Below are 25,602 nucleotides of genomic sequence, written 5' to 3' on the forward strand. Positions count from 1 at the left end.
AAGTTGGTACCATCTGAATGTGTATATATGAATCAGTGGGCTACAAGAATTGATATTAATCAATGGGATAGCAGGCTTCCAGTATCCATTTCAGATCAGTTTATAAATACTTAAATCATTGGGCTGGGAAGAATCTTGAAAGTCACGTAGCCTCTGCCTCAATGCATGATCTGCAGTACAAGATGTAGTAGCAAGTTCCATCACTTATGGGACAATAAATAACACATTCAATATATAATGTGAGACCTGATCTCATTGATTTCCTCTCCTCTATTTCAGATGGTTCAAACCTTTTCTCACTGCATTCTTTGCTCCAAGGATGAAGTAGACTTGGATGAACTGTTAGCAGCTAAATTAGTATCATTCATGATGGACAATTATCATGAGATCTTAAATGTTCCTTCAGTCTTAAAAACTGCAGTTGAGGAGCATATAGCACATCTCCAAAGAGTCCAGGTGAGTCTTATGGGGTTGGATTTTGTTCTCCTGTATATAACGTTTTTACTACATTTTGAAAACCCACCTAAACAAGCAGATTAAAGTTTTCTTTGTAGAATTGCAATTATCCCTCCTTTAGTTGACAGCACATTATATGAATTCATGTAAATTAAGTTGTGTGTGAGTTTGGAAGTAGGAAATCAGAGAATGGTAATAGTTCTATGTTATATTACAGTGAATGGTGATAATGGAAGTACTAGAAGTTGAGGTAATTCCCTGTTAGGAGAATGAGCGCATACAGGGAGACGTAGTGAGAGAAGTGTTGAATAATACACACACAGCACACACATACACTGTACAGTAAATGTAGGTTTTTACTTCCAATAAACGTTTAAGCAAAGTTCAAACACAGTCCAAGTCATTCACGGCTAAATCAGACAGTTTTCAAGTCCAGGGATAATCCAATAACAAAGTCCAGTATCAAAAACAGTTCAGGAACAGACTTACATCAAATCCAAGAATAACAGTCAATTAGGAGGAACGGCAAAACTCTCCAACAGAAGGAAACAGAGATTCACTCACTCTCTTCTGAGACTTTCCTGAGACTAAACAACCCAGGTTTCTGGCTCCATCTTATGGCCGTTTGTGGAACCACACCCAATTACAGTTTAGCATTCTCTTAAAGACATAGTATTAAAATGTCTAGCCTAGTTTATATATTTCCAGCCCAAATAACTGTTAGGTGACTTACATTCCTAACATTCTCCCCTTTTGAGTAGGACAATATATACAACCTTACATTCTAAGTCCATAATCCTCACAGCACGCCTTATGATTTATAGAGCCTTGGACCTTTGTAAAATGATCTGCTATATTGTTTTCTGACATACAGTATTCCAGCTTAATCATCTTACTTTGCACACATTGTCTCACATTTAAATATCTTCAATCTGTGTGTTTTGTTCTTGTTTTAACAGCAATATTTGATGCCATCTGTATTGCTGATTGGTTATCTTCATAAACAACAATAGAATCTGTTACATCAATTCCCATGTCAATCAATAATTGCTTATAACAAACTAAATTTGTACATAATAAAGACAAACATGAGAATTCAGCCTCCATTGTTGACAAACTTAGATGTTTCTGTCTATTAGATTTCCATCCAATCAATGCTTTTCCCAATAATACAGCAGTACCCGATGTAGATTTTCGTGTATGTCTGTAGCAAAACTTGCATCAGCATATGCAGTTAAACTCAGTTCATCTTTAGGCTCCAAATACAATGCATATTGCATTGTTTGTTTCAGATATCCTAACACATGTTTAGCAGCTTGCCAGTGCCTTTCAGTTGACTCAGCGTTAAGTCTCATTAATTGATTAACACTGTATGCTATATCTGGCCTTGACCAATTACTGAGATAAACTACCAATCAAAGACTAATAAATGTTCTTATCAAAAATAGGACTTAGAACATCACTATTGCTAAACTCCTGGGTCATCGGTGTCTTAGCCGGTTTACAAAGTTCCATTTTAAGACTTTTTAGTAATTGGTTAATTTTATCTGTCTGTGAGATTTTGTATCCTTCCCTAGTTCTATCTTTAAACCAAGATATTGTTTGATTTCTCCTAACTGTTTTATCTTAAATTACTTTTCTAACAGTGAAATTATTTTAGTAGCTTCTTGTTCAGTTTTGGTGATTAACGCTATGTCATCAGTAAATAATAGCAATAATGAAATTATACAATTACTTTCCTTTTTAAACAAACATGGATCAGCCATGCCAGCTACAAAGCCTATCTTAGTTAATTTTTTAACTATACATTGGTTCCACTCATATCTTGATTGCTTCAAGCCATAAAGACTCTTTTTCAATCTCCAGCAATCAGTTGTATTATCATTTTTAAGACCTAAAGATTTCTTTAAATAAATAGTGTGTTGCAACGGTGCATGCAGATATGCCGTCTCTACATCCAAATGATTTATAATATATTTCTCCTTAGCTGCCCACACTAATGCTGCCCTTAATGTAGTAGCCTTCAGACTAGGTGCAAACACCTCATCGTAATCATTTGCTGTCTGATTGAACTCTTGTGCTACTAACTGGCTTTATGGGTAAAAGTCCCATCCACACCTTTCTTTAGCTTATAAATCCATTTACATCCTATGGCATGTTTACCTGGTGGTAACTTAACATTTTCGTATACCTCCAGTTTTTTTTTAATGATTCCAGTTCCTTATCCATTGCTTTCTGCCAAGCAGCCTGATCCTTAGCAGGATACAGTTTTAGTTCACTATAGTTACTAGGAACTGTATTCACTTGGCATACAACACTAGCTTGATATCTATCAGGTGGTCGTGTTACTTGGGTTGAACGTCTTGGTAATACAGGGTTTACTGGTGGACTTTCCTGTGCCACCTCCTCCTATTCCTCTACCTCCTCCTATGCCTGTTTTACTACTTCCTCCTGTTCTTCCTCTTTAATGGCTATTTGTGGTTTACTTATTTCATCTTTAGGGACTATTTGAGTGTCAATAATAATATCATTGCTAGATTCCTGTTCCAGTTTATCCCACCCAATGTGCTCAAGAAATTTTGCATTAGCACTACAATAAACATGAGCTGTGCCTGGATCCCAAAATCTAAATGATCTATGGTTGGCCTCATAACCTATAAAAAATAACTTCTTAGCTCTATGTTGCCCTTTCAGTCTTACTTGTGAGGGAATATGCACCCATGCTGGAGCTCCAAATGTGTGTAAGTAACTTAAATTTCTGCCATGTCAACGAGTGAATGGCAATTCTCCAGTTGTTGTATTAACTACATTGTTTAACACATGATTACTACACATTATGGCTTCACCCCACAGTGTTTCAGGCAAACCTGAGTCAGATAACATAGTGCGAGCCATGACTTGTAATGTTTGCCCTCTTCATTCTACAAACGAGTTATGTTGTAGTCTGTAAGGTGCAGAATGTTTATGCTCAACACCATCCAATTTCAACATTGTTTGGAATCTTTTGTTAACAAATTAGTTATCAGTAACTAAAGTAATTACTTTACCCCTCATTTTTCTCTCTGCAAACCTTAGTCAGTTAAAGAAAAGTTGGAATGTTTCTGTTTTGTTTTTCATAAGATAGCAGAAACCGTATTGTGAGTAATGGTCCATAATACTCAAAATATAGCAGGCACCTCCTAAACTAGGTTTTTTAGGACCAATTATGTCAGCAAACACAACCTCTAAAGGTTCTTTGATCTTAAACCCATTAAGTCTGTTTGCAGGAGTAACCTTACTTTTCACCTGGCTACAAGCATTACAGTTTAAATACTTGCTACAGGGTTTCAATTTTACTCCCTCTGACAATTCAACTGTTTGAGCATTTTGTGTGCCCTAAACGTCTATGCAGTAAATGTATACATTCATCATGTGGCTTAACATTGTTATAAACTGAGTTAGCCATCTTCAACTGGTCATCATGTATCACATATAAATCATTCTCTAAAGTAGCTTTTACCCTCTTTCTCTATTATACAATTATCTCCCCTAAAGGTTACTACATAACCAAGATTAACTAAAGCCCTTACTGATAGAAAATTAAATTTCAGTTTAGGTACATATAACATAGTTAAATGTTCGTTTATACAATTTATACAAGAACAATATGCAGTACCTTGACCTGAAGCCTTTATCTTCCATCCATTTGCCAATGATACATGTTGTTTACTCGTAGACATCTTTACAAACTTCTTTCTATCTTTAGTAATGCATTGCGATGCTCCACTATCAACAACCCACAAATCATGGTTTACAGTTGAATTGCTAGACATAGCTAAACTAACATTCTTCTTGGCCTTCTGGTGATTACCAGTATTCTGTCATTTTCCTTTCTTACAGAATCTAGCTATATGTCCCCTAGCCCCACAAGAAAAACATTTCCTAACAGTATAGGCAGTTGAAGACAAATCGTCTTCTTGTAGTTGTTCCTTCCTCAGTTGGTCCCTATCCAGCCGTCTTCTTGCTTCTTCTAACAACCTTCCGGTTATGTTAGTCAATGTCAGTTCATCTTTGGTCAGGACTTCCAGTGAAGATACATAATTATCATAACTTTCATCCAATGAGGAAAGAATGATGTAAACTTGATGCAGCTCTGAAAATATCAGCTCCTTTTCATGTAGCTCTTGAAAAGTTCTTTTCATGAAGTTCAAATGAGCTAACATATCTCCACCTTTCAGAAGACGTGCTCTAAACAGTTTACGTGTATGATGTATGTGTGCACCTACACTGTCACGAACATAAATCCTCTTCAAATTCTCCCAACACCTAGCAGCAGACTCTTATCCACGAATATGGACTAGCTGCTGGTCACTTAGTGTTAGTCCAATTATACAAAGAGCTCGTTCGTTGTTCTGTTTAAAGTCAGCGAACTTCTTGGCATCGTCCTCATTAGCTGGATCCCAAGCATTTACATCCGGTGGGTCTTGAACTACATTCCATAACCCTTCTCTATGCAGAAGTAGACTGCACTTCATAGACCAGGAAACATAGTTTGTTCCATTCAACCGGGTTATCAGTGATAGACTTGTTGAAGTGTCTTGTGCCATATAGTAACCCACAATTAAACAGTAAACAGCTGTCTGTATACAGTACTGTGCATTCACACCAACTCTCAGTTATCTGAGCCTGGTATGGCCTGGGCCCATAACCAGTGTTGAGATAATTCCCCGTTAGGAGAATGAGTGCATACAGGGATACGTAGTGAGAGTAGTATTGAATAATACACATACAGCACACACATACACTGTACAGTAAATGTAGGTTTTTACTTCCAATAAATGTTTAAGCAAAGTTCAAACACAGTCCAAGTCATTCACGGTTAAATCAGTCAGTTTTCATTCCAGGGATAATCCAATAACAAAGTCCAGTATCAAAAACAGTTCAGGAACAGACTTACATCAAATCCAAGAATAACAGTCAATTAGGAGGAATAGCAAAACTCTCCAACAGAAGGAAACAGAGATTCACTCACTCTCTTCTGAGACTTTCCTGAGACTAAACAACCTAGGTTTCTGGCTCCATCTTATGGCCATTTGCGGAACCACACCCAATTACAGTTTAGCATTCTCTTAAAGACATAGTATTAAAATGTCTTATATATTTCCAACCCAAATAACTGTTAGGTGACTTACATTCCTAACACTAGATATGAGTTCTGAGTAAATTATGCAATGTTCTGAATGACTATAAATGAATAATTGTCCTAGATGTTTGGATGAGTACACAAGGCATTCAGAAATCCAAGAAAGGTAAAGGTGACAATTTGATGAATATCTGTTTAAGGGAAACAATTTCATTTCAGGTATGTGGTGTAAGCAATAACTCATAGACACACATGGCTAAGAAATGAATACAGTTCCAAGAATAAAATTGACTGTAACGATATATTGAGATGATTAGTAAAGGATTCAGTGGTGATGATAATTTTCTAAATGTGGATGGAACAGTCCATTTTTTTGGTAGAATCAAGAGTGGATCATGGGGGGAAATGGACATGGCAGAAAAGGAAGAGAAAGAAGAAAATTGAATTTATATCAACTTCAGGAGGAAAACATATGAGTCCTATATGAGAAAGTATTAGAAGATAAAGTAATATCTCAAAATGGATCTGGAAAATGGATCTAAGAAAAGAGAATGTAACACTGTGAAGAATAGAGTAAAAAGAAACATGTTCAGGTTACCAGAGAGTTGTGCGGAGTTGTGCTAATGGGATATATATGATCTCATGAAATATGAAGTGCAATAGTGAAGTGAAGGAAGCCAGGGAATAAGAAAGTACATGCACGTATAAATAAGAGAATGGTTTTTGCACAATAGAGAATGAGTGAAAAATATAGCATAAAACGTATTGAAAAAATTCTAGTTGCAAAGAATGTAGTCTCAAGAGGGCATGGAGCAGTAAGAACCAGAGAAAATGCACAGCAATTACAATGGAAATGTACGGTTTATAAATAGGTGAAGAGATCTAAACAAAAAGCCTCAGGCTAAGTGAATAGAATTTCAACTATTTCAACCATTGATCTCCCACAATCAGTTTATTGGCCAAATACCATTGAAACAAAACAATTTGATAAATCTGAATGATAGGAGATTAAGAATCATACATATCTCCCATGGATGTGTATTCCAAAATGTGAGATTGTCACTAAGAAGCCCTGATGGTGTCTATACACTTGCATCTCACGTAGGGGGAAAATGTTCAAAGACCCTTCTCTAAATATTTGAATTGGGTGCATTTCCTGGTAAATCCTACCCCACACCACATAGGATTTTATATGTAATTATTAGCATTTGTATCTGGAAGCTACAGTGCAGTGATCTCAAGATAGGAGCAATTCCACCAGAACAGGTTTTTCTTGCTAACCAACTGGTCACCGTATTTTGCATTAATTGCAGCCCATGACTTATCTTCAAAAGCAACCAAATAAAACACATTGAAGTAGTTTAATTGTGCAATGATCAGGGCATGAGTTGTCACAAGGATTTCATAGTCCAGGTACAGTCATGACTGGTACACCCTAGTTATAAATGGGCTTGCCAAAAGGTCCCCTGGCCATGGCTTCTCTCATAACATGGAATGAGGGAATACTGGCAAGAAGAATATTTTAGAGATTTGCTATAGAGCTATTAGGGAAGTGTTAAAGAATGCAATTAAGATGGATGCTATAAATCAGGGGTGTCAAACTCAGATCTGGACCGTGGGGCCAGCCTGGACTGGCCCACAATGTCTCTGCTAACGAAAATGGGCTGCAGGGGACTGCAGGGTGGGACCTGTGCAGCTCGTTTTCGGCCTGGACAGCCTCCTGCAGTACTCTGCTGGCCAAAAAGGATACAGGTGGCCCTGTGTCCCGTTTTGGCTGGCAGGGTGCTGCAGTAGGCCATCCAGCCCAAAAGGGGACACCCGGGAGCCACCCACAGGCCCCCGCATCACATTTGGGCTGGCAGGGTGCTGCAGGAAGCTGGCCGTTCCATCTCCACCACCCCGAGAGCCGGCCTGCAGAGGACAACTACAATGCTGATCCGGCCCTCCAAGTAATCCAGTTTGACACCCCTACTATAAATGGTTAGTGTTCAAGAAAAAAAAGGTGTAAAAAGTTGCAAGAATAAATATGTAAGAACATCAGGGTAATGAGCTTATTAAATATGGCTACGAAGATGTTTCTCAGAATTCTAATTAAATACAAGAGGTGATAATAATAAAAAACTAGGAAGTGCTGTTGGGAAAATAGCGAATAGTACCTGGTCTGTTACGCAAAATGAATGTATGTCAAAAGAAGTAAAATGTATGTTTATAAGAGTGCTACCGCCTACTTTGGTATATGAAAGTGAGAAAAGGACCATAAAAGTTGAATGCAGTCAGAATCAGGTACTTAAGAATGTGTGGGATATAAGAAGACATAGGATCAAGAATGAGTATGGACTGAATGCAAAAGTGAAATGCACGAAGAAGGAAAGAATGGACCAAGAACATGAGAAAGGCCAACAAAGTCCTGAATGGTTGAAGTGGATGAGATTCAAGAAAAAAAGGAAGGCAAGTGTCATGTCTCCAGGGCATGCTGGAGCCGTGACACCATGCATTGTGCCATGTCAGACTATGCTATCGAGGGGGGAAGTGCTGTTAACCACCCAAACTGGGGTTCTACTGTTCGACAGAGATAACGAGCCTTGTTGACGTCACACAATGAGCTGTTACAGCCTACAGGCAGTTGTAGACAAAGTGATTAGGATGCTGCCTGTTGAACTAACGATCTCGAGAGGGGTGGAGGGTCACTTAATAGGCGTAAATACAATGATGGAATATGGTATTTGTACAAGTATAGTAAATAGGGATAAATAATTAATGGATAAAAGCACAGTGTAATAGGTGTTACATGGTGATCGGATGTGAGGCAGTAGTGCTCACCGGATGGTGGATAAACTCGTTAAGTTGTTAACTGGTGTATAAATACAGCTCTGGCTGCGAGGTGCGCCAGAGCTGACTTTAATTCCTTTTGGTTACTCATTGTTGCCTGAATCCGGAGCATTGTATGGATGAATAAAGACTCATTTGATCATTACCTTGAGACCTCTGTTTCCCTTCCTGTCTGGAGTTCAGTGAAGCAGCTGAGAGCAAGAAGTTTAAAGAACAAAAATGAGTTGAGTGTGAAGGAAACAAGAATAGAAAAGTGTCATAAGATATAGTGAATGGTACTGGTGCAAACTTGCTTTAGTTCTGTTTCCTTTTATTTTTATTATCTCATGCCTTAAGATATATTTGGTTTACTATTGTGCTATGCATAACATTATTTACCTTGAAAGGGAATAGCATGATGGATATTGCTGTTGGTTTTATACTGTTGAATATGATTTTATACTGTTTTATTGTTGTAAGCCATCCAGATGTTTTAATATGGACAACTACATGTATACATTTAATTAATTAATTATGCAGGTATGTATGTAGGAGGTACATTACAGATTAACAACCAGAAGAGAATCAGTTAGAAAACATGATCTGATTATTAATAGTTATGAGCCCCTTGACAGATTGAAATGTCTCTACAAGTATTTTGTGATCCATCCTTCCTTCCTTCCTTCCTTCCTTCCTTCCTTCCTTCCTTCCTTCCTTCCTTCCATCCATCCATCCATCCATCCATCCATCCTTCCTTTTTCTAAAAAAACTTTTTATAACTAAATGAAGATAACTATCACAATTAAAATATAAACATTCCCTCCTCTTTTTCAGTCAAATGCAATATATGTCCTATATGAATTTCAAAACAAAGGCTTAGCATTCAAAGCCTTTCAGTGGTCAATTTTGCTTCAAGTGATGATAGTATATATTTCACTTGCTTTCAATTCATAATGTTTATTAATCATAGAGATAAGCAAAAACAAATTCCAAATGTCTTCTTGCGATTTTGTTTTGTCTGTATGTGTGTGTAAAATTCAGATAAAATATCCAGAATCAGATATAGATGCTATTTTGCCGGTGCCATCATTTTGTCATCAAATTGGCACTGATGAGTTTGAACACCAAAAAACAAATTGTCATCAAGGGCCACTGGCAAATTTGTTGGAAGAAATCACAATGAATATGGAAATGTCCATCAAAGAAAAGAAGAAAAGATTGAAACAGGTAAATGAAATTATTGAATTTTTCTTCAGTTTTCTCTTCATTTTTGCTGAAACATCTAAGTAATTGATAAGTTTGGAAAATGATTCATATTAGGTTCTTTTATTTATATTATTTTTATTTATTTATCAAATGTATATGGTTCCCATTTCATGGAAAGTGCCTCTGGGCAACATACAATAATAACAAAAACAATAAGTATAACAATATAAAATAATAATTATCCAACCATTAATTGTGACAAACATATCCAAAATAATAATTACATACTATAAAAGCAGAACCAGAATCAGAAAGGAAAATAATAGAGGAATGTTAATAATAACAGAACCACCACACACATTGATCCATCCCTAGGGTCCTCAAATCCCCTGGCAGTCTACAAGTAGTCCTTGACTTACAACAGTTCAGTTAGTGAACATTCAAAGTTACAACAGGATTTTTTTTAAAAAAAATTGACATATGATCATTTTTCATACTTACGACCATTGCAGTATTCCCATGGTCCCGTGACGCTTGGCAACTGACTCATATTTATAACGGTTGCAGCATCCCAGGGTCATGTGAACACCTTTTGCACCCTTCTGACAAGCAAAATCAATGGGGAGGCCAGATTCACTTAACAACCATATTACTAACTTCACACTTAACTGTGGCAAGAAAGGTCATAAAATGGGGTAAAACTCACTTAGCAAATGTCTCACTTGGCAATAAAGATTTTGGACTCAATATTGGCTGTACATTGAGGACTACCTGTATACTAGCTTTTCACCCAGTTTGAGCTGTTAGCACAGGGCACAGTCAAGGAAGTGCTAAATATACTAATAAAATTCAAGACATGAAACCAATGCAAGTAAACAATAAGAATGAATGAAAGAGATGTGTTTTGGGTCTCCTCTAAAGGAAGAGATGGTGGATTCCAAATATAATTCATGATCTTCTTTGCCATTAGCTTTTAGATAAAAGGCAAGGTGCAAATTCTGCACATTTTTTAACAACAAATATGTTGACACAGTCAAGACTGAATATAACCAAGGTATAGCTACTAAATCTGACCAGTTGACAAATGGTTGAAGTTGGCACATCAACTATAATTGTGCAAATGCATTACTTGTCATCATCTTGCACCTTAATCCAATGATAGCTGAAATCAGCAAGCATTCTCAGAAATGAAATTGCTCTTTCAATACAAGAGCAACCTCAAGGGAAAATGGCTAAACCACAGATTCTATATTGACCAGAAGCACCTTCATCTACTCTGAATTGAATTTCAAAATCATTCTCCCGCAATTCAATATCTGTCCAATATTTCTTTCTTATAATGAGAGATCAAAATTCTACATTGTCTGCTTTTAGTAAACAAACTAAAACAACTTCCTTAACCCACATTATTCCTTTTTAGTTTCAGAAATCTTATCCTGATGTATATAAGGAACGTTTTCCTACTCCTGAAAGTGAAGCAGTTCTTTTTCCAGAAAAAAGTAAACAGAAACCATTGTTGACGTGGACATTTAAAAGGCCTTTCCAGCCATTTCAAAGAACAAGAAGCTTACGCATGTAAGACTGTGAATGAGCTGAATATCTATAAAGGTCAGAATTAAACCTTTGGAGCATCTGGAATTCCACATAGGTTCTGAAACTTGTTTAACAAAGAAGAAAATCAAGGCAGAGAACACTGCTAAGCTGAGCCATTATCACTATTTGGGAGGAAATCCCTTGGTGCTTTTTCATTTTGTTTATTTGTTTAAGTTGAGGTTAGGAAATAATGAACTGGTTCAGATGATCGTATCATAGCACATGAGAGACTAGATTGAAAGCAAAAGAGTTCTTTTGCTTACACCTGTAGCCTTATTGTGCAAGTTGCAGTTAAACCAAGAAGTCTCTGAAAATCTTTGTTTTCAGTATCATCCAAACTGAGTTGTTATTAAAATAATATCAAAAACACTGGAGGTATTGTTGTATTATCCTAGTGGTAGGGCAACTGTGATGGGTAAAACATGTTGCTATGGTTCTATGAGTAAATTATATTTAAAACAAATATTAGTTTAGAGGAATTCGTGAACCCAGTAGCATTCTTAGAGAGACAATAAGTAGTAAATTTCTATTCCTTCTGTTGAAGTCTGAGATTACCTTGAGATCCTGAGAAGTTGTGGAGAGGCACAGAACCTGGGCTGAGTTTACAGAATGGGCTCTGTTCAACAAACTTCCCTTACAGATAGTCCTTGACATATGACAGTTAAATCCAAAATTTCCATTGCTAAGCAAGACACTTATTAAGCATGCTTTACCCCATTTTACGACGTTTCTTGCCAGAGTTAATTGAATCACTGCAGCTATTAAATTAGTAACATGGTTGTTAAGTGAATCGCTTCCTCATTGAGTTTGCTTGTCAGAAGGTCATAAAAGGTGATCACATGACCCCAGGACACTGTCATAAATAATGCCCATCGCCAAGCCTCTCAATTTTGGTCACATGAACATACTGTACCTACAATTTATGTGGAATATTGTGTGTCTCTTAATAAGAGGACTTCTCAAATTAACTAACCAATCCTGCCTTAATGAGGCCTGCACAGTAATACAGATGTTTCTGAAAGCTTCTGCAGCGCTGTGCAAACCATGTTAAAACAGCAAAATGCATCGCTTGGCCACATGGCGCTATTCTGGAAGTGGCAGCAATACCAAAATACAATTCAGTCGCTGGAAACATGGTGGCTGTTTCCAGAATCATGCCATGCAGCCTTGCAATGAAGCAATTCAGTCCAGCCCTCTAGGAGGCCTCGGAGTTCTTCAAAAGGTAAGTGAGGAGACGGGTATTTGGTCTAGAATCGGGCTTAAGGCCTGGGGAGACCGGTGTAAATTGGAAAAGGCCTGTGGCCAAGGAGCAGGAAACAGAGTATGGGACATTTCAGACAATGGGAGAGGCCTTGGGTGAGCCAGGATAAGCAGGGCCGGGCCTGTGCTAGGCCTCCAACAGCCTCCCCCAATCCTGAGGCACTCCATGCTCCACTTAACGACATGTATGTTCATTTAATGATTCATTGAGAGTGCTGGGGGAGTCATTAGTTGAGTTCTTCATTTAATGACCATTGCAACATGCAACTGTAATGGGCAGGTTTTATTTCAGTCATATCTCAAGGGCTATCTGTACTTTATGAGGAATCATGGATTTGCATACTTTATAAAGTCAACCATTATGACTTAGTCACTGAGCCATACTTTGGACCAGTCATGGCCTAATCAGGTTTGTGTTCCCACTCATTTCCTGCAAGACTCCTGCCCCCCCTCCAACACCCTATTTTAACATTTTCTATCCCTGCCTCAAAAGAAGATAGTGATATGGACTCAGATTTGAACACTTTAATCTCTCTCTTTTTCAATCAATTTCCTAGATGATCCATGTACAATCAAAGAGATTGAGATGTTTATACCTTGCCTTTCTCATGAGTCTAATAGTATTTGAGTTTACTCAACAGATTAGATAGTTAATTTTTTAATTTTTTATTGGCCTGTGTCATGTCAGTGGCAGTGGCTAATATAATAAAAGATTTATGCTTACTAGTTCCTTTTGAAACTTAAACTAATTTTCATGTTTTTAAAGTTTTCAATATTTTCCACTATATAATTTTCCAATTTCGGCAAAATGAACATAGATAGGTAATTAGAAACTTCAAGATTTAATTGCCACTTGCATTTTTGTTTATTAACTTAAGATGTGATTGTCTAATACAGTCCATAGGGTAACAATTATTAATGTGCCTGTTATGGGATAATTTTTATCTTCATGAAAAAATCAAATTGCACTTGTAGCAGCACTGAATTTTCAGAAGAGGGCAAAATGTTTTATTTCCTTGAATGAACCTCAAACACTGGATCTTGTTTTGCTGACTAGGTAAAACTTTATACTGTTGGTCTTAACAAGCAGCAAAATGGATATGTTCTTAGATTCCCAAGTAAGAATTTCAGAAAAGAAGTTTGGAGAATGAAGCCTTTTAAGACATTACCTGTGTAATCTTTCTGACACAATACCACACTGACTTATGGGAACCAATCTGATTGTATCTAAAGGACAGAAACAAAAGCCTAATCATGTCTCACATCCTTGCAAAATGCATATATGGTTTATTCCTACTATGTATACTTTATTCAGAGATATTTTATGCAATAGTTATTCAATCCTGGAGGTAAATTTTGAAGGGATATAAGAGTCTACTTGAAAATAATCTTTTGTAGGGCTTAAAGCAATTAGTTCTAGTTATATGTCTTTGTTGAACTGAGCTAGGACAGCTTAATTGTGCTATTAATATGATTACCCCTTAAGTATATAATAAGACTCCCTTTCTATAATTTTAAAATCACTTTTCAACAGCAATTTTTGAATGATCTGTCGAGACATAGACTCAAGGCTTTGGAGAATGATGGATGCATAGGTTTTACATCTTTGCCATGATAGCACCTAAAAAGCCACCATATCTCCAAACCAGGGAGTGTGGTGGCTCCAGAGGTTAGGACCCTGGACTAGTGATCGGCAGGCTCTCATTCAAGACTTGGTTGCTACCATAGGATGGGGTGAACTTCCATCACATGCTTCAGCTCCTGCCAACCCAGCAGTTTGCAAGCAGGCAACTGCGAGTAGATAAATGGATACCACTTCAGTGGGCAAGTTAATGGGGATATCAAAGCCCCCATTCGGGGGTCCCCCATGCAATGGTGATTTTATTGGTCAATCATTTCAATCCAGAAGCACTTTGGTGCTCCCAACATGACTAGTAGTATCTCCAAACCCACCTGTGTCAATCTTCTCTTGTCATCAAAGAATAATCCACAAATGGAGAAGAAATTTAAAGTCTTTTATGAAGTGAACAAACTACTGGAGTATTTCCTTAGGCAGAAGTTTAAATCTCATAACCCAAGTGGCCGTCCCATTCATTGCATCAGATTCAGAGTTTGCCAAATTCTGTTATTTACAATTGCAGGAGGTGCATTTATAAAGTTCCAGTAAGGCAGAGTGAAAATTTAAAACAATGGTTCTCAAAGATATACTTTCCCGATTTTGACTTTGAATTGCTGATTTAGTTTGTAAAAAGTGCATTTAATATGCACAAAAGGAGCAGATATGATCAAAGGCAGCCGATTCAATTTAACATTGGAGTTGAAGTTTTGATTTGAAAAGGGGAGTCGACTCAAATTTCCTTCATAATGAATTTCAATCACAGATTCATTGAGCTTAGCATGGTTTTAAAAACAATTGCCCATGCAACCACAGGGGAAAAATTGGAAATTTTTGCCTTGTTCATCTGCATGATGTATTCCCACCATTTATTCTGCTAACTTTGCTAGAAAATGTTAAGTATGGTTGCCATCTATTCAAAGGTTGCCCTACATTTTCCCTCATATTCTGAATGTGGATAGATAATGTGTAAAAGTAAGCATAATTTAAGAAAAGGTCATAACAAAAGACAAGGCACTGGATTGCCATATGAACTTCATTGTTGTATAATGATAGACAAGCTAAGTACGTATGTATTGGGTGTCCTACAATCTACTGTACTCCTAAAGAATTTCCGAAAATAAAATATTGTTTTCAAGATCTTTGCTTTAAGATTTTTATTGAGTATTAACATAAGCTGTAACTTCCTTACTGTGGTAAGGGAAAATGCCTTGCTAAAGCTCATTGGTATGGTTGGCTCATCTAAACAAAACATAATATGATTCAAGAAACAACATACAGTATTTGTAGGGGAAAGTTCACAGAAATGAATTCATTTAAATTCTGGGTTTACTTCCAAGTAAACATTCTTATGATTTGAGTTACAAAGGAGATATAAGAATCAACTAGTTATATTTTTATAGTAGTAGTTTTACTGCTTTTAGCACAGTAGTAATTTATTGAAATTAAAAAAAAAACATGTTAGAAAAAGTTCTTTTATTTAGTCATTTTAACTTTTCTGCCTCGTCCTTTAGTTCCCTCTAGTGTCCATTTGCAATCTTCATCAAGCCTCAATTCCTAACATGGTTTAATTGTGTTTCAATCATTTCCCACAAATATATTATTACTATTATTACCTTTATTGTAAGTGCACATGTGTATAATGAGATTGGCTGAGCCTCCCTTTGTGCCCCCCTCCCCCCAACACAACTCACAGTGAGAACATATATAGTTTTTCAAATTCTACCACAAAATTAATCAAGATTTCAAATATTTCTGGCCTCTGGTTTTTCTTACCTTAAGGGGATTTTTTTTTGAAACATGAACTGAAATAGTATCTCAGAAAGGATACTGATTTCAATGAATAAACCTTTAAATAATAATGAGAAAAACTTCTTTTAAAAAAGTTTACCTTTCATTAGTGTTATAGATTTGAAGGCATGGAACACAACAAGATTGAGATTATCAAAATTGGAATACAAAAGACAAAGGGAAAAAAGGTTCTGGACATGGAACAGCTCTGACAAAAAAAAAAGGATGATGCCCCTGTATGGGATTTGCAAAATAGGCTTTGAAAATTCCTTTTAGATACCAGAGTGATGAAAGAAAAAAATCCTGTGATGTCATAGATGATTTAGAGGTCAAGAGTGCGCAAAGCAAAATGAAGGAATATAAAGATGAACTATTTGATCATAGATAAAATATTTGACATTTCTGGTAACTCCTATTGGACTTTGCCTAAATAAGTGTAAAAGGATAATTTCTGGATAGAGCCAGGTTATGTTTAATAAATTCACCACAAAGAAAGGTTTTTTAAAAAAAATCTGAAGAACTAGATGTAGTAGACAACTATATATACTTTGGCAAATGGACCTCAACGATAGGTGATACAATAAATCATCTTGGCAAGCAACAGAATACCAAGGGCCTATATACAGGTCTCACCTTCTCCCTTTTATGTCCTATGAAGCCTTCTTTGACCACAGACATTGTTTCAGTCCCAAAATTGCTTACTTTTTTTGAAACAAAAGCAGGGAGATAAAACCCCAATTTTCTGTGTGAATGACACTACTCTGCCTTGTAAGCCCCATCTTCAGCTTCTCTCATTTTACCACAAAAGTTTTAATTTAGACCTTGACTTGCTTCCAAAAGGCAAGGAGAGTATTTATGCTTTGTTTTCATTTTTTTTAAAAAAATGCCTATTATATCCCACCATGCTGATCTATTCCAAATCATTTTTGGATGGTTGGTGGGCTATGATGAGCAAAGGGGAATCTATCATACAGCAATTGCTGACCTTTAAGGCACAATCAGGACAACACCCTGAAAATTCCTTGTGGAATGTCACAAAAAAGTATTAATAGTCCATCAGCAGTAAACAGGCAGTAAAAGTCTATTCCATTTTGCATTTTTGCAGCTTAAGTAATATTTGAACAAACTGTCAAACAGCAAATTAAGAAGACTAAAAATGAGTCCATGTGCTGCATTATTCCATGATTTACAGAACCACCATGATTTGCTGGTGGCTACATTGTAACTGTACTGTAAATACCATTTGCAATCCTGATAAGCCATAAATGGGTCTACAAAGGGAACTTGTCTGAGTTTACACAACAGACTGTTAAAATGAGATCAAACACTTGGCTTTGTTATTTATTATTATTTCAATTTCTGTATTTTAAGTCACAGATTCTTAACTTCCAAGGATTTTATGGAGAAGACAACTAAGACACCAATGCTTTGACTTATCCTTTTGTAAAACATAGTATAGTTCACTGTAAAAGTCTAATACTGCAGTCTTTCAACTATAATCCCTGATTTATCAGAGACTTAGGTGTTACCCAGACAAAAAGTAATCAAGCTAAATTCAGGTAATACTGGAGGTTAAAACCTCCGACAAATCGAAGTTAAGATGGCAGCTCACACAATTCTATTAGCATACTAAAATGGCTTAGCTTATTTTACAAACACTCCAATTCATAGCATTGCCTCTTATTAACTATCCATAGGAATGAAGGAATATATGTATTTGAAGATAGTTGAGAATGCTATATTAGAATGAAGACCAGGGACACATTTAATATTTCCTCAAGCTATTACCAATGACAAACTAATTTCTTTGAGTTCAGTTTTTTAATTCTTTAAATTATATTTAACAGTGCAAAGTATGAACCCTGCTGGATATCCTTCAAAACACCATAGAACCATTTACTGCCAAATTCTGGCTGATTTCCTGTCTCACAATAAGCCATAGTTTGCTTTGTTATGGTTCAGCTTGTGTGATCTTAATTATTATTTATAAACCATCTCTATGGCTTCTCAGGTCATGGGAACCCAGCCAATCATGACTTGTTCAACAATCCATCATTCAAATTGACCTGAAGCCTATTGCAGTCGCTGTCCCCAAACCTATTTTTGTTTTGATGTGATGACACGATTTATTTAATATAACTAATTGAAGTTAATATATTACCTTATAGAATTTAATTTCCAATATTTCAGGTGCTATGGGAGGAATTGTTTGACTAAGAACTAAATTTAATTTCCATAATTCCTAATGTGGGAAAAATAAGTTTCAAAGATACCCCCTTCTTTCGCCTGTTATTATGCAAAAACATAATTCCAATGGTATTGTGATGCTTAGTGCTATTTTATCACCTTTGAAGATCTCTGTTGAATGTCTTCATAGGCAACATGTTCTAATTAGAATGCTAATGATACTGAATCATAATATGTAGGTGATCTCTTATGTCAGTACTATTCCATTCATACCAGTGGCAATTGCTGTTTCTTTGTTTAATACCAGTTCTTCTGGTCCAGGAGATAAGAAACTCTTGGCTTATGAACTGGCACTGTGGCCTTGAATAGGATGCTTTTTCATTTCCATTTGGGCAAACTCCCCATTCTTAGTGTATTGTCTGTTCTTTGGATGAATGAAGCACCAAGAAGTCTTTCCAGCAAAGATCAGTCTTGGGTGACTATAAGAAACTTCCTAAGACCAGAGGTCTCCAAACTTGGCAACTTTAAGACGTATGGTCTTCAACTCCCAGAATTCTTCAGAGAGTTGAAGTCCACATGTCTTAAAGTTGCCAAGTTTGGAGACCTCTACCTAAGGCAGAGACGTTAAATAGCAGCCTTCACTTTTTATTTTCTGAGCAATTAATACATCATGGTTTCCAAAATTAACAACTGGGGGTGGTGGGAGGATGTTTGTTGCCATTTTTATTGATCTTTCTTCATTGGTGCATTTCAGTTGAAGTTTCACTCCTAATCATTATATATAGCAAAACCTTTAAAATAAAATCTAAAACAAAAACAAAAATGCATTCTTCTCTGACTAAATACTAACAGATGTTCTATTGCTGCAGGAGCAACAGTTCAACTGCATTTAAGTCTTCTTACGATGTAGCTGTGTGGGGGAGAGTGGGAAAAAGGATAGGAACTTTCCAGTCATATGCTTCTTCTCTAAATTACAGTGTTGTTTATTTTTACAGTACTTTTCAAGTAAACAATCTGTGCTTATTTCTAATATATACACTCCCAGACACTTGACTTGCGCCCTTCTTCCCTGATTCCTACAGGTGTTCCTTCTCAAAATTTTGATATGCTTGTTTTCCTAGCAAGTTTCTGTGGGCTCACTTCTTGGGCTTGCTTTTAACCTGGAGGGGAGAATGAAGAGTGGAGAAAAATAATCCTTTCTTGACCTTTTTGGAATTCTGGAAACCTTTCCAAGCTGTCTTGGAATTACTCAGAATTGTTTGCAGGGAGGAAATAAAACAAAAGTCAATTTGGTGGCGGCAACCATGTGATCAAAGCCCCATTTTTAAAATGTGTCTCACATAAAAAATAAAGACAAGCCTGGGACAACCCCCCCCAAAAAAATAATAATAATAATAATAATAATAGTGTATTCTGCAGATTTCTCTTTTGGATTCTCTTTGTTCCTGCGGGGTCCTGGGCTGAAAACTCCTTCTCCAAACTATCCTTTGATATAAACAGTTTCTCCAGTCCACACCGCACCAATACAACTTATAACAGCATCCAATAACTTCCTCCATTGCCCACAGATCTACCTTCTTATATGTTTTCATTACAAGGCAAATGCCCCTCTTCTCAGTTTTATACACTTGGGGAAGGAGTAGGAGAAAGAACGAAGGAAGAAGATTTAACCTTCAGATGATTGTACAGCGTAGTTCCAGATATGGCATTTTACTCTGCCACAAGCTGAAAAAAATGCTATTTCTATTTTCATCGCTATAACTTCTAAATCACTGACCGAAACTATGTAATTGTTCTACATTCTTCCACACTGCTCATATGTCCGGCTTTGGGCATTATGCTCAAAGAATATCTTTGCTATCATCTTATTAGTGTCACTGCATTTTGCATTCAGATAAAGATAATTATATCTAAACATTGTTTTCAGAAGATACTATTGCTGTTCGACATGATAACACAACGTCTTTAGGAAGGATGAACAAGCTTTGATGTTCATGACCTGGATTGTTAATAATGTGTTCGATTGCCAGGACAAATTAAAGGCACACTCCTTTCATTGTGATACTGCCATAGTTGTGGAAGAGCACATTTCATCAGTCTTCCTTTGTTGTTCTATTGATTTGCTCAGTCTCAATACTTTTCAGAAATGAATCCTTGGAGGCCTTCTAATCCAAACCTCTGGTCAAGCCGGAAACCTTATGCACATTTCAGACAAATGGCTGTCCAATTTCTTCTTTAAAACCTTCAAAGTTCGAGCACTCACAACTTCTAGAGGCAAGTCGTTCCACTGATTAATTGTTCTGTCAGGAAATTTCTTCTTAGTCTTAGATTGGTTTTCTTCTTGATTAGTTTCCACCCGTTGCTTTGTATCCAGGTGCTTTGGAGGATAGCTTGACTCCCTCTTCTTTGTGGCAGCCCCTGTAGATATTGGAATACTGCTATCATGCCACCTCTAGTTCTTTTCATTAAACTAGACACACCCAATTCCTGCCACTATTCTTCATCTGTTTTATCCTCCAGTCCCCCTATTTGTTTCTCTTCTTTGCATACTTTCTAGAGTCTCAACATTTTTATTTTGTGATGACCAAAACTGGATGCAATATTCTAAGTGTGGTCCTACCAAGGCATTATAAAGGAGTATTAGTACTTCACATGATATTTATTCTATCCCTCTATTAATGCAGCCTATTATGGTGTTGGCTTTTTTGGCAGCTGCAGCATACCGCTGGATCATATTTAAGAGATTGTCCACTAGGACTCAAAGATCTCTCTCACAGTTACTACTATTGAGCCAGGTACCACCTATTCTAGTGTTGACAACATCAGATACCATTTCCCCTCATCTATCTATCTATCTATCTATCTATCTATCTATCTATCTATCTATCTATCTATCATCTACCTACCTACCTACCTACTTCAGAGAGAGAGAGAGAGACGGAGACCTGTTATGGGTAAGAAAGGAGGAGAATATCCTGATGATATGAAAAGCTGCAGCAAAGTTTGTTTGCTAGATTCTGTAACATTTAAACACAAAACTGTAAATGATTTCCCAACAAGGCAGGGCAACTTGGAACTGCAAGAATTCCTGAAGAATTTTAGGTAATAAACATTGCAAGAGTTTTCATACCTATAAGTCCAAAGGAGCCTGCTATATCTCCTGTTCTGCTTTAAATCCTATTTCCCACCCTTGTCTTTCATTTGTTGAACTAGTGCCTCATTCCTCTTTATTAAAACTGTCTCCTCATTCTGATTTGCATCAGCCTCTCCCTCCAATACACTCATATGTATAATAATTTCATATATACATATATATATGTGTGTGTGTGTGTGTATTTATTTACATATCTAATTATATATGCATTGCTACAATAGCTATTATTACTATCATTCAAGTACAAATTCAACACATCTATGTTTAGCGTGATTAGCTTGCCTGCTTCATTTGATACAGGCATTAACTGTTGCTGATGGAAGAATTATTAATTCTTGCCACATCATATCCTGCTTCTGCTAAGGTGATGCAAACACTATAAAACATTTGAAGTCTATCATAAAACCACCCACACCAACCAAGTTGCTTCACTATCAAAGTAATAAGCCAACCTCCCACAAGAGAAGCTGTGTAAGAACACTATTTAGATTAACACAAACACGCTGCAGCAAACCCTGAACCTCAGAAAAAGGAAATAGATCATCTATACAACATCTTCCAACAAAATGGATATCTATGCAATTTCATCAAAAAGTGCCTGACTATTCAACTCAATATAGCACAATCAACACAAGCTATGACAAGGATAATACTACCATGCATCAAAAACATCTCAGAAATCATCAACAGACTATTACAACCATATGGCATCACTGTTGCACACAAACAAACTAAAGCCCTCCAAAACATCCTAAGTAAACCAAAAGACCCAGCAGGCACCCAGAAGAAAAACCAGGAGTGATCTACAACATGCACTGTAAGGACCCTAGCAGCTACTATATAGGACAGACAGACAGAAGATTAGTAGAACACATCCCTGAATACCAACTAGCATTCAGAAGACATGACAAAACCCCTTAATTTCACAACACATGGACAGATTTAACCATAATTTAAACTGGGAAACTGTGAGGAACTGTGACCAAGCCAAGTCCCAAAATGCTAGAGAATTCTGAAAACCTGACATCAGGCACACAGAGATAAACAACATCTACATACCATGTCAATCAAAAAGCCAAAAAGGAAACCAAAAGACCAATTTACCTCTTCACCAGCAATCAACACTCAGATGAACAGAGATTAACACCAAGATTAACATTAGACCAATAATGAAGAAGCAAATCAAGGGACTACCAATTCAGACAAACAAGTTAACAGTAAACAACAATCCAAAGAACTACCAAGACCATTCCCATCAATACTGACAGGGCAAGCCACCAGTATATAAAAACCCACTCTCTACTAGCACTGATAATGTTACTTCTTAGTTTGGTAATGAAATGTATGCAAGAAAACAATCAAGTTCAGAGAGCACCAAGAACTCCACACAAAAATACTTTTTGTAAAAGCTTTAAAAAGCAAGAAAGATTATGGTTTTCCAACATAATTAAAAATAAAAGCTATTTTATATCCCACCTTTATTATTTTTATCAATAACTCAGGATAGTGTACATATATCTTAATATAATATCTTCCTCCTCCTATTTTCCCCATGACAACAACAACCCTGTGCAATGGATTGGGTTGAGAGAGAATGACTGGCTTAAAGTCACTCAGCCAGCTTTCATGCCTATGGCGGAATTAGAACCCACAGCCTCTAATGCCTTAAGCAGTAGACCAAACGGGTCTCTAACTGAAAAGGCTAAAGATGTCATTTTTAAAAATTGAGCTGACTGGGACTTCCGGTTTGTTGGCTTCGGCGAGCGGCAGGGATTCGCGAAGCTGCGCGATCCCTGCTGCGCTAGCCGCTTTGGGGCTCCAATCCGGACGGGTGCGGAGCTAGGCTGCCCTGCAGGGGCAGCTGAAGGTAGGGGATCCGGAGAGGGGTTTGGGGGTGTTGCAGACCCCCTCCCGGCCGGCAGAACCCCTTTTCCCAAGACGATGCAGCGGCGGTCCGTAATGGCCGCCACAAAGGAGCTGGCAGCCGGGTAAGAATGCGCAGGAGGAAGTGGAGAAAGTTTTGAAAGGAGAAAGTTTTTCTTGGTTCCTAGGACTCTAAGACATATTTAACAAAATTCCTGAAAAGTATGACTTTCTGAATGATACCTTCTAGAAGAGGAAAAAAAGCGGCAGTTTGATGGTGCTGAAAGGAAAGCTTACCCTCTTTTCCTACGGAATAAATAAGTGAATATTAAGAAACCTATTTTTTTTAGGTGAAAACTGGCTTTAAGCGATGAGTGGGAAGAGAGAGGACTAAAAAAAATATTTGTATGCTAAGACTTTGTTGGAGGAGATGCCTTAAGGATTTGAAGACTAAAATATATTGCAATAAGATTTTAAGAAACAGATTTGGACTTTCTTTTTCTCTGATTGATACTACCCCAGGAGGAGAAAGTGAGAACTCTGCCTTGGTTTGGACTGATTGATAACTTTGGGACTGTTTTATTTTTTTCTTTGGAATATTCTGGTTGTTGTAAGAAGAAAGAAGGGGAAAAGAAAAGAAAAGATTTATAATGGCTCTTTCTATTGAGGAACTGAGAAAAGATTATGAACAAGCAAAAAAATGGTAAAGCTGGTTTGAAAGAAGCCTTCCTTTTTTTTAGAAATGGCGCTTATTAACTATCAACAAACATTACAACAGATGAAGACAGCAGAAGAAGAAGAAGGAGAGGAAGCCATTTTTAATAAATTTCAGAACTCGACCAAGAAAGAAGGAAGAGGAAAGGAAGAGAAATAAAGGACTTAAGATTTAAAAAAACACTTAAGAAAGGGAAAAATAAGGTGCAAAATCAATATAATGATAGTAAACAAAAGGGAAAAGGAATACGACAGAGAAGGGAAGCCAGTAAGGCAGAGGCTAGAAGAAGGGGGGTAGAAAGGTTTGTTGGGAGAAGAAAGAAAGGGAAAAGGTGGAGAAAAGCTACAAAGTTTTGAAATTAAATGGGAAAAAGAAATCTTTTTAGGGATAAAGGATAAAGTATAATTTCTTCAAAGAGATTTTGCAAGGTACATAAGATGATATTGTAGTATTGTATTAGAAATAGAAAACTTAAATGGTTTAAGAGTTGATAAGAGATTAAAATGTTGAAATGTTTAATAATGATTGGTTTTAAAATTTAATAATATGAGGGGAGGTTTAGAATATTGAGTTTTAATTAAAGAGTTTAATAAGATTATGGTATTGATGTTATTATAAAATTTCTATTATAGTATTTGTTTTAATATTTAGATTTATTGTTTAACTATGTATTTAATTATTCTGGATGTAATGTACCAAGCAAAATCGGATTGGGTATTGGGCGTTATTTTAAAGGTTAATTTGATTAATTTAGTGGGGAGATAGAAAGGCATCATACTCTGATTAGTGATTTCAGGAGAAACTTCTTCTTTTTTTTTATAAGGAACGAGACAAAGGGACAATAAAGAATGGACAAAAGATACAAATATAATGACTCAAATTAAGATGATTAATTAAGATAGAATTAAGAAGAGTGAAATATGTGGAGAAGTTAATATAGAAGACTTAGAATGGTAAATAAAATAAGTAATGATATGTAAGATGAGCATGAATATAATTGAAGTCCATGAAGAGAGAGATACCTGGGTCCAAGTTACTTTCCAAAAAGATTTTTTTATGTTTTGTGTGTTGTGTGTATATGTTTTTTTTTTGGGGGGGGAGAATTAATAAAACCTTGCAGAAATATAGAATGAGAATAATGGTAACTAAGTCAGAAAGAAATAGATGAAATAATAATAATAAAATTGAATAAGAGTAAAGAGAAATAAAGAGAAATTGGATAAGAGGTTTTTGTATGTTTATATGGAAATGGTTTAAAACAGAATTATAGTTTATCTGACTTGTTAAATTTATAATGGAAAAAGGTTTAAACATGTAATGGATAATGATGATTTGTGTGTTTTGAAAATTAATAAAACTTGTTTTTTTTTTAAAAAAAAATTGAGCTGACTGCAGCAGGCAGGTTTTATTTATTTATTTATTAAATGTATACGCCACTCATCTGGCCAAGACACGAATCTAGGTAGCTTATAACCAAGTAAAAACAAGATAAAACATTAAATAGTAAAATAAATATTAAAATTAAAATTCACTTAGAATTAACAAGGATGGTAAGGAAGGAAGCAAGATGGACCCAGAGTGGAAGTAGAATCTTATCTCAGTCCATTATCTACCTCCAGTTACCTCCAGTAACTACCTCCCTCATTCAGGTGCCAAACCACTTGACAGAACCAGGGTTTTAAGCTATTTTGGAAGGCCTAAAGGGTGGATGCAGATCTCATCTCAGGGGCATGATATTTCAGAGGCCATACTTTTTGTAAATGTTTCTCCATCTCTTTAAAAAGCAAGAAAGATTTATCCTCCTTGAGTCAAGCTTATTTCATTTTATTGGC

General features: G+C 36.4%; 1 protein-coding gene and 1 long non-coding RNA gene across 5 annotated transcripts in view; one reads left to right on the plus strand and one right to left on the minus strand.

The window, feature by feature from the left end:
• DEPDC1B (DEP domain containing 1B) overlaps positions 1–15,200 on the plus strand; it is a 34,638-nt gene extending 19,438 nt beyond the window's left edge. For both annotated transcript variants that reach the window (XM_087958391.1, XM_026670509.2), the window contains exons 9-11: positions 280–456; positions 9,428–9,613; positions 11,013–15,200. In XM_087958391.1, the coding sequence (XP_087814517.1) occupies positions 280–456; positions 9,428–9,613; positions 11,013–11,171 (522 nt within the window). In that variant the 3' untranslated portion in view covers positions 11,172–15,200. The remainder of the gene's footprint in view (positions 1–279; positions 457–9,427; positions 9,614–11,012) is intronic.
• The window catches only part of LOC113413911 (uncharacterized), a 42,050-nt gene that overhangs the window by 546 nt on the left and 15,902 nt on the right, over positions 1–25,602 (minus strand). The gene's annotated exons all lie outside the window — the stretch shown is intronic.

The sequence above is a fragment of the Notechis scutatus genome, chromosome 2 (assembly GCF_049901735.1).
Source record: "Notechis scutatus isolate UNSWTSFEM ecotype Mainland chromosome 2, rNotScu1.2, whole genome shotgun sequence".
NCBI lineage: Eukaryota > Metazoa > Chordata > Lepidosauria > Squamata > Elapidae > Notechis > Notechis scutatus.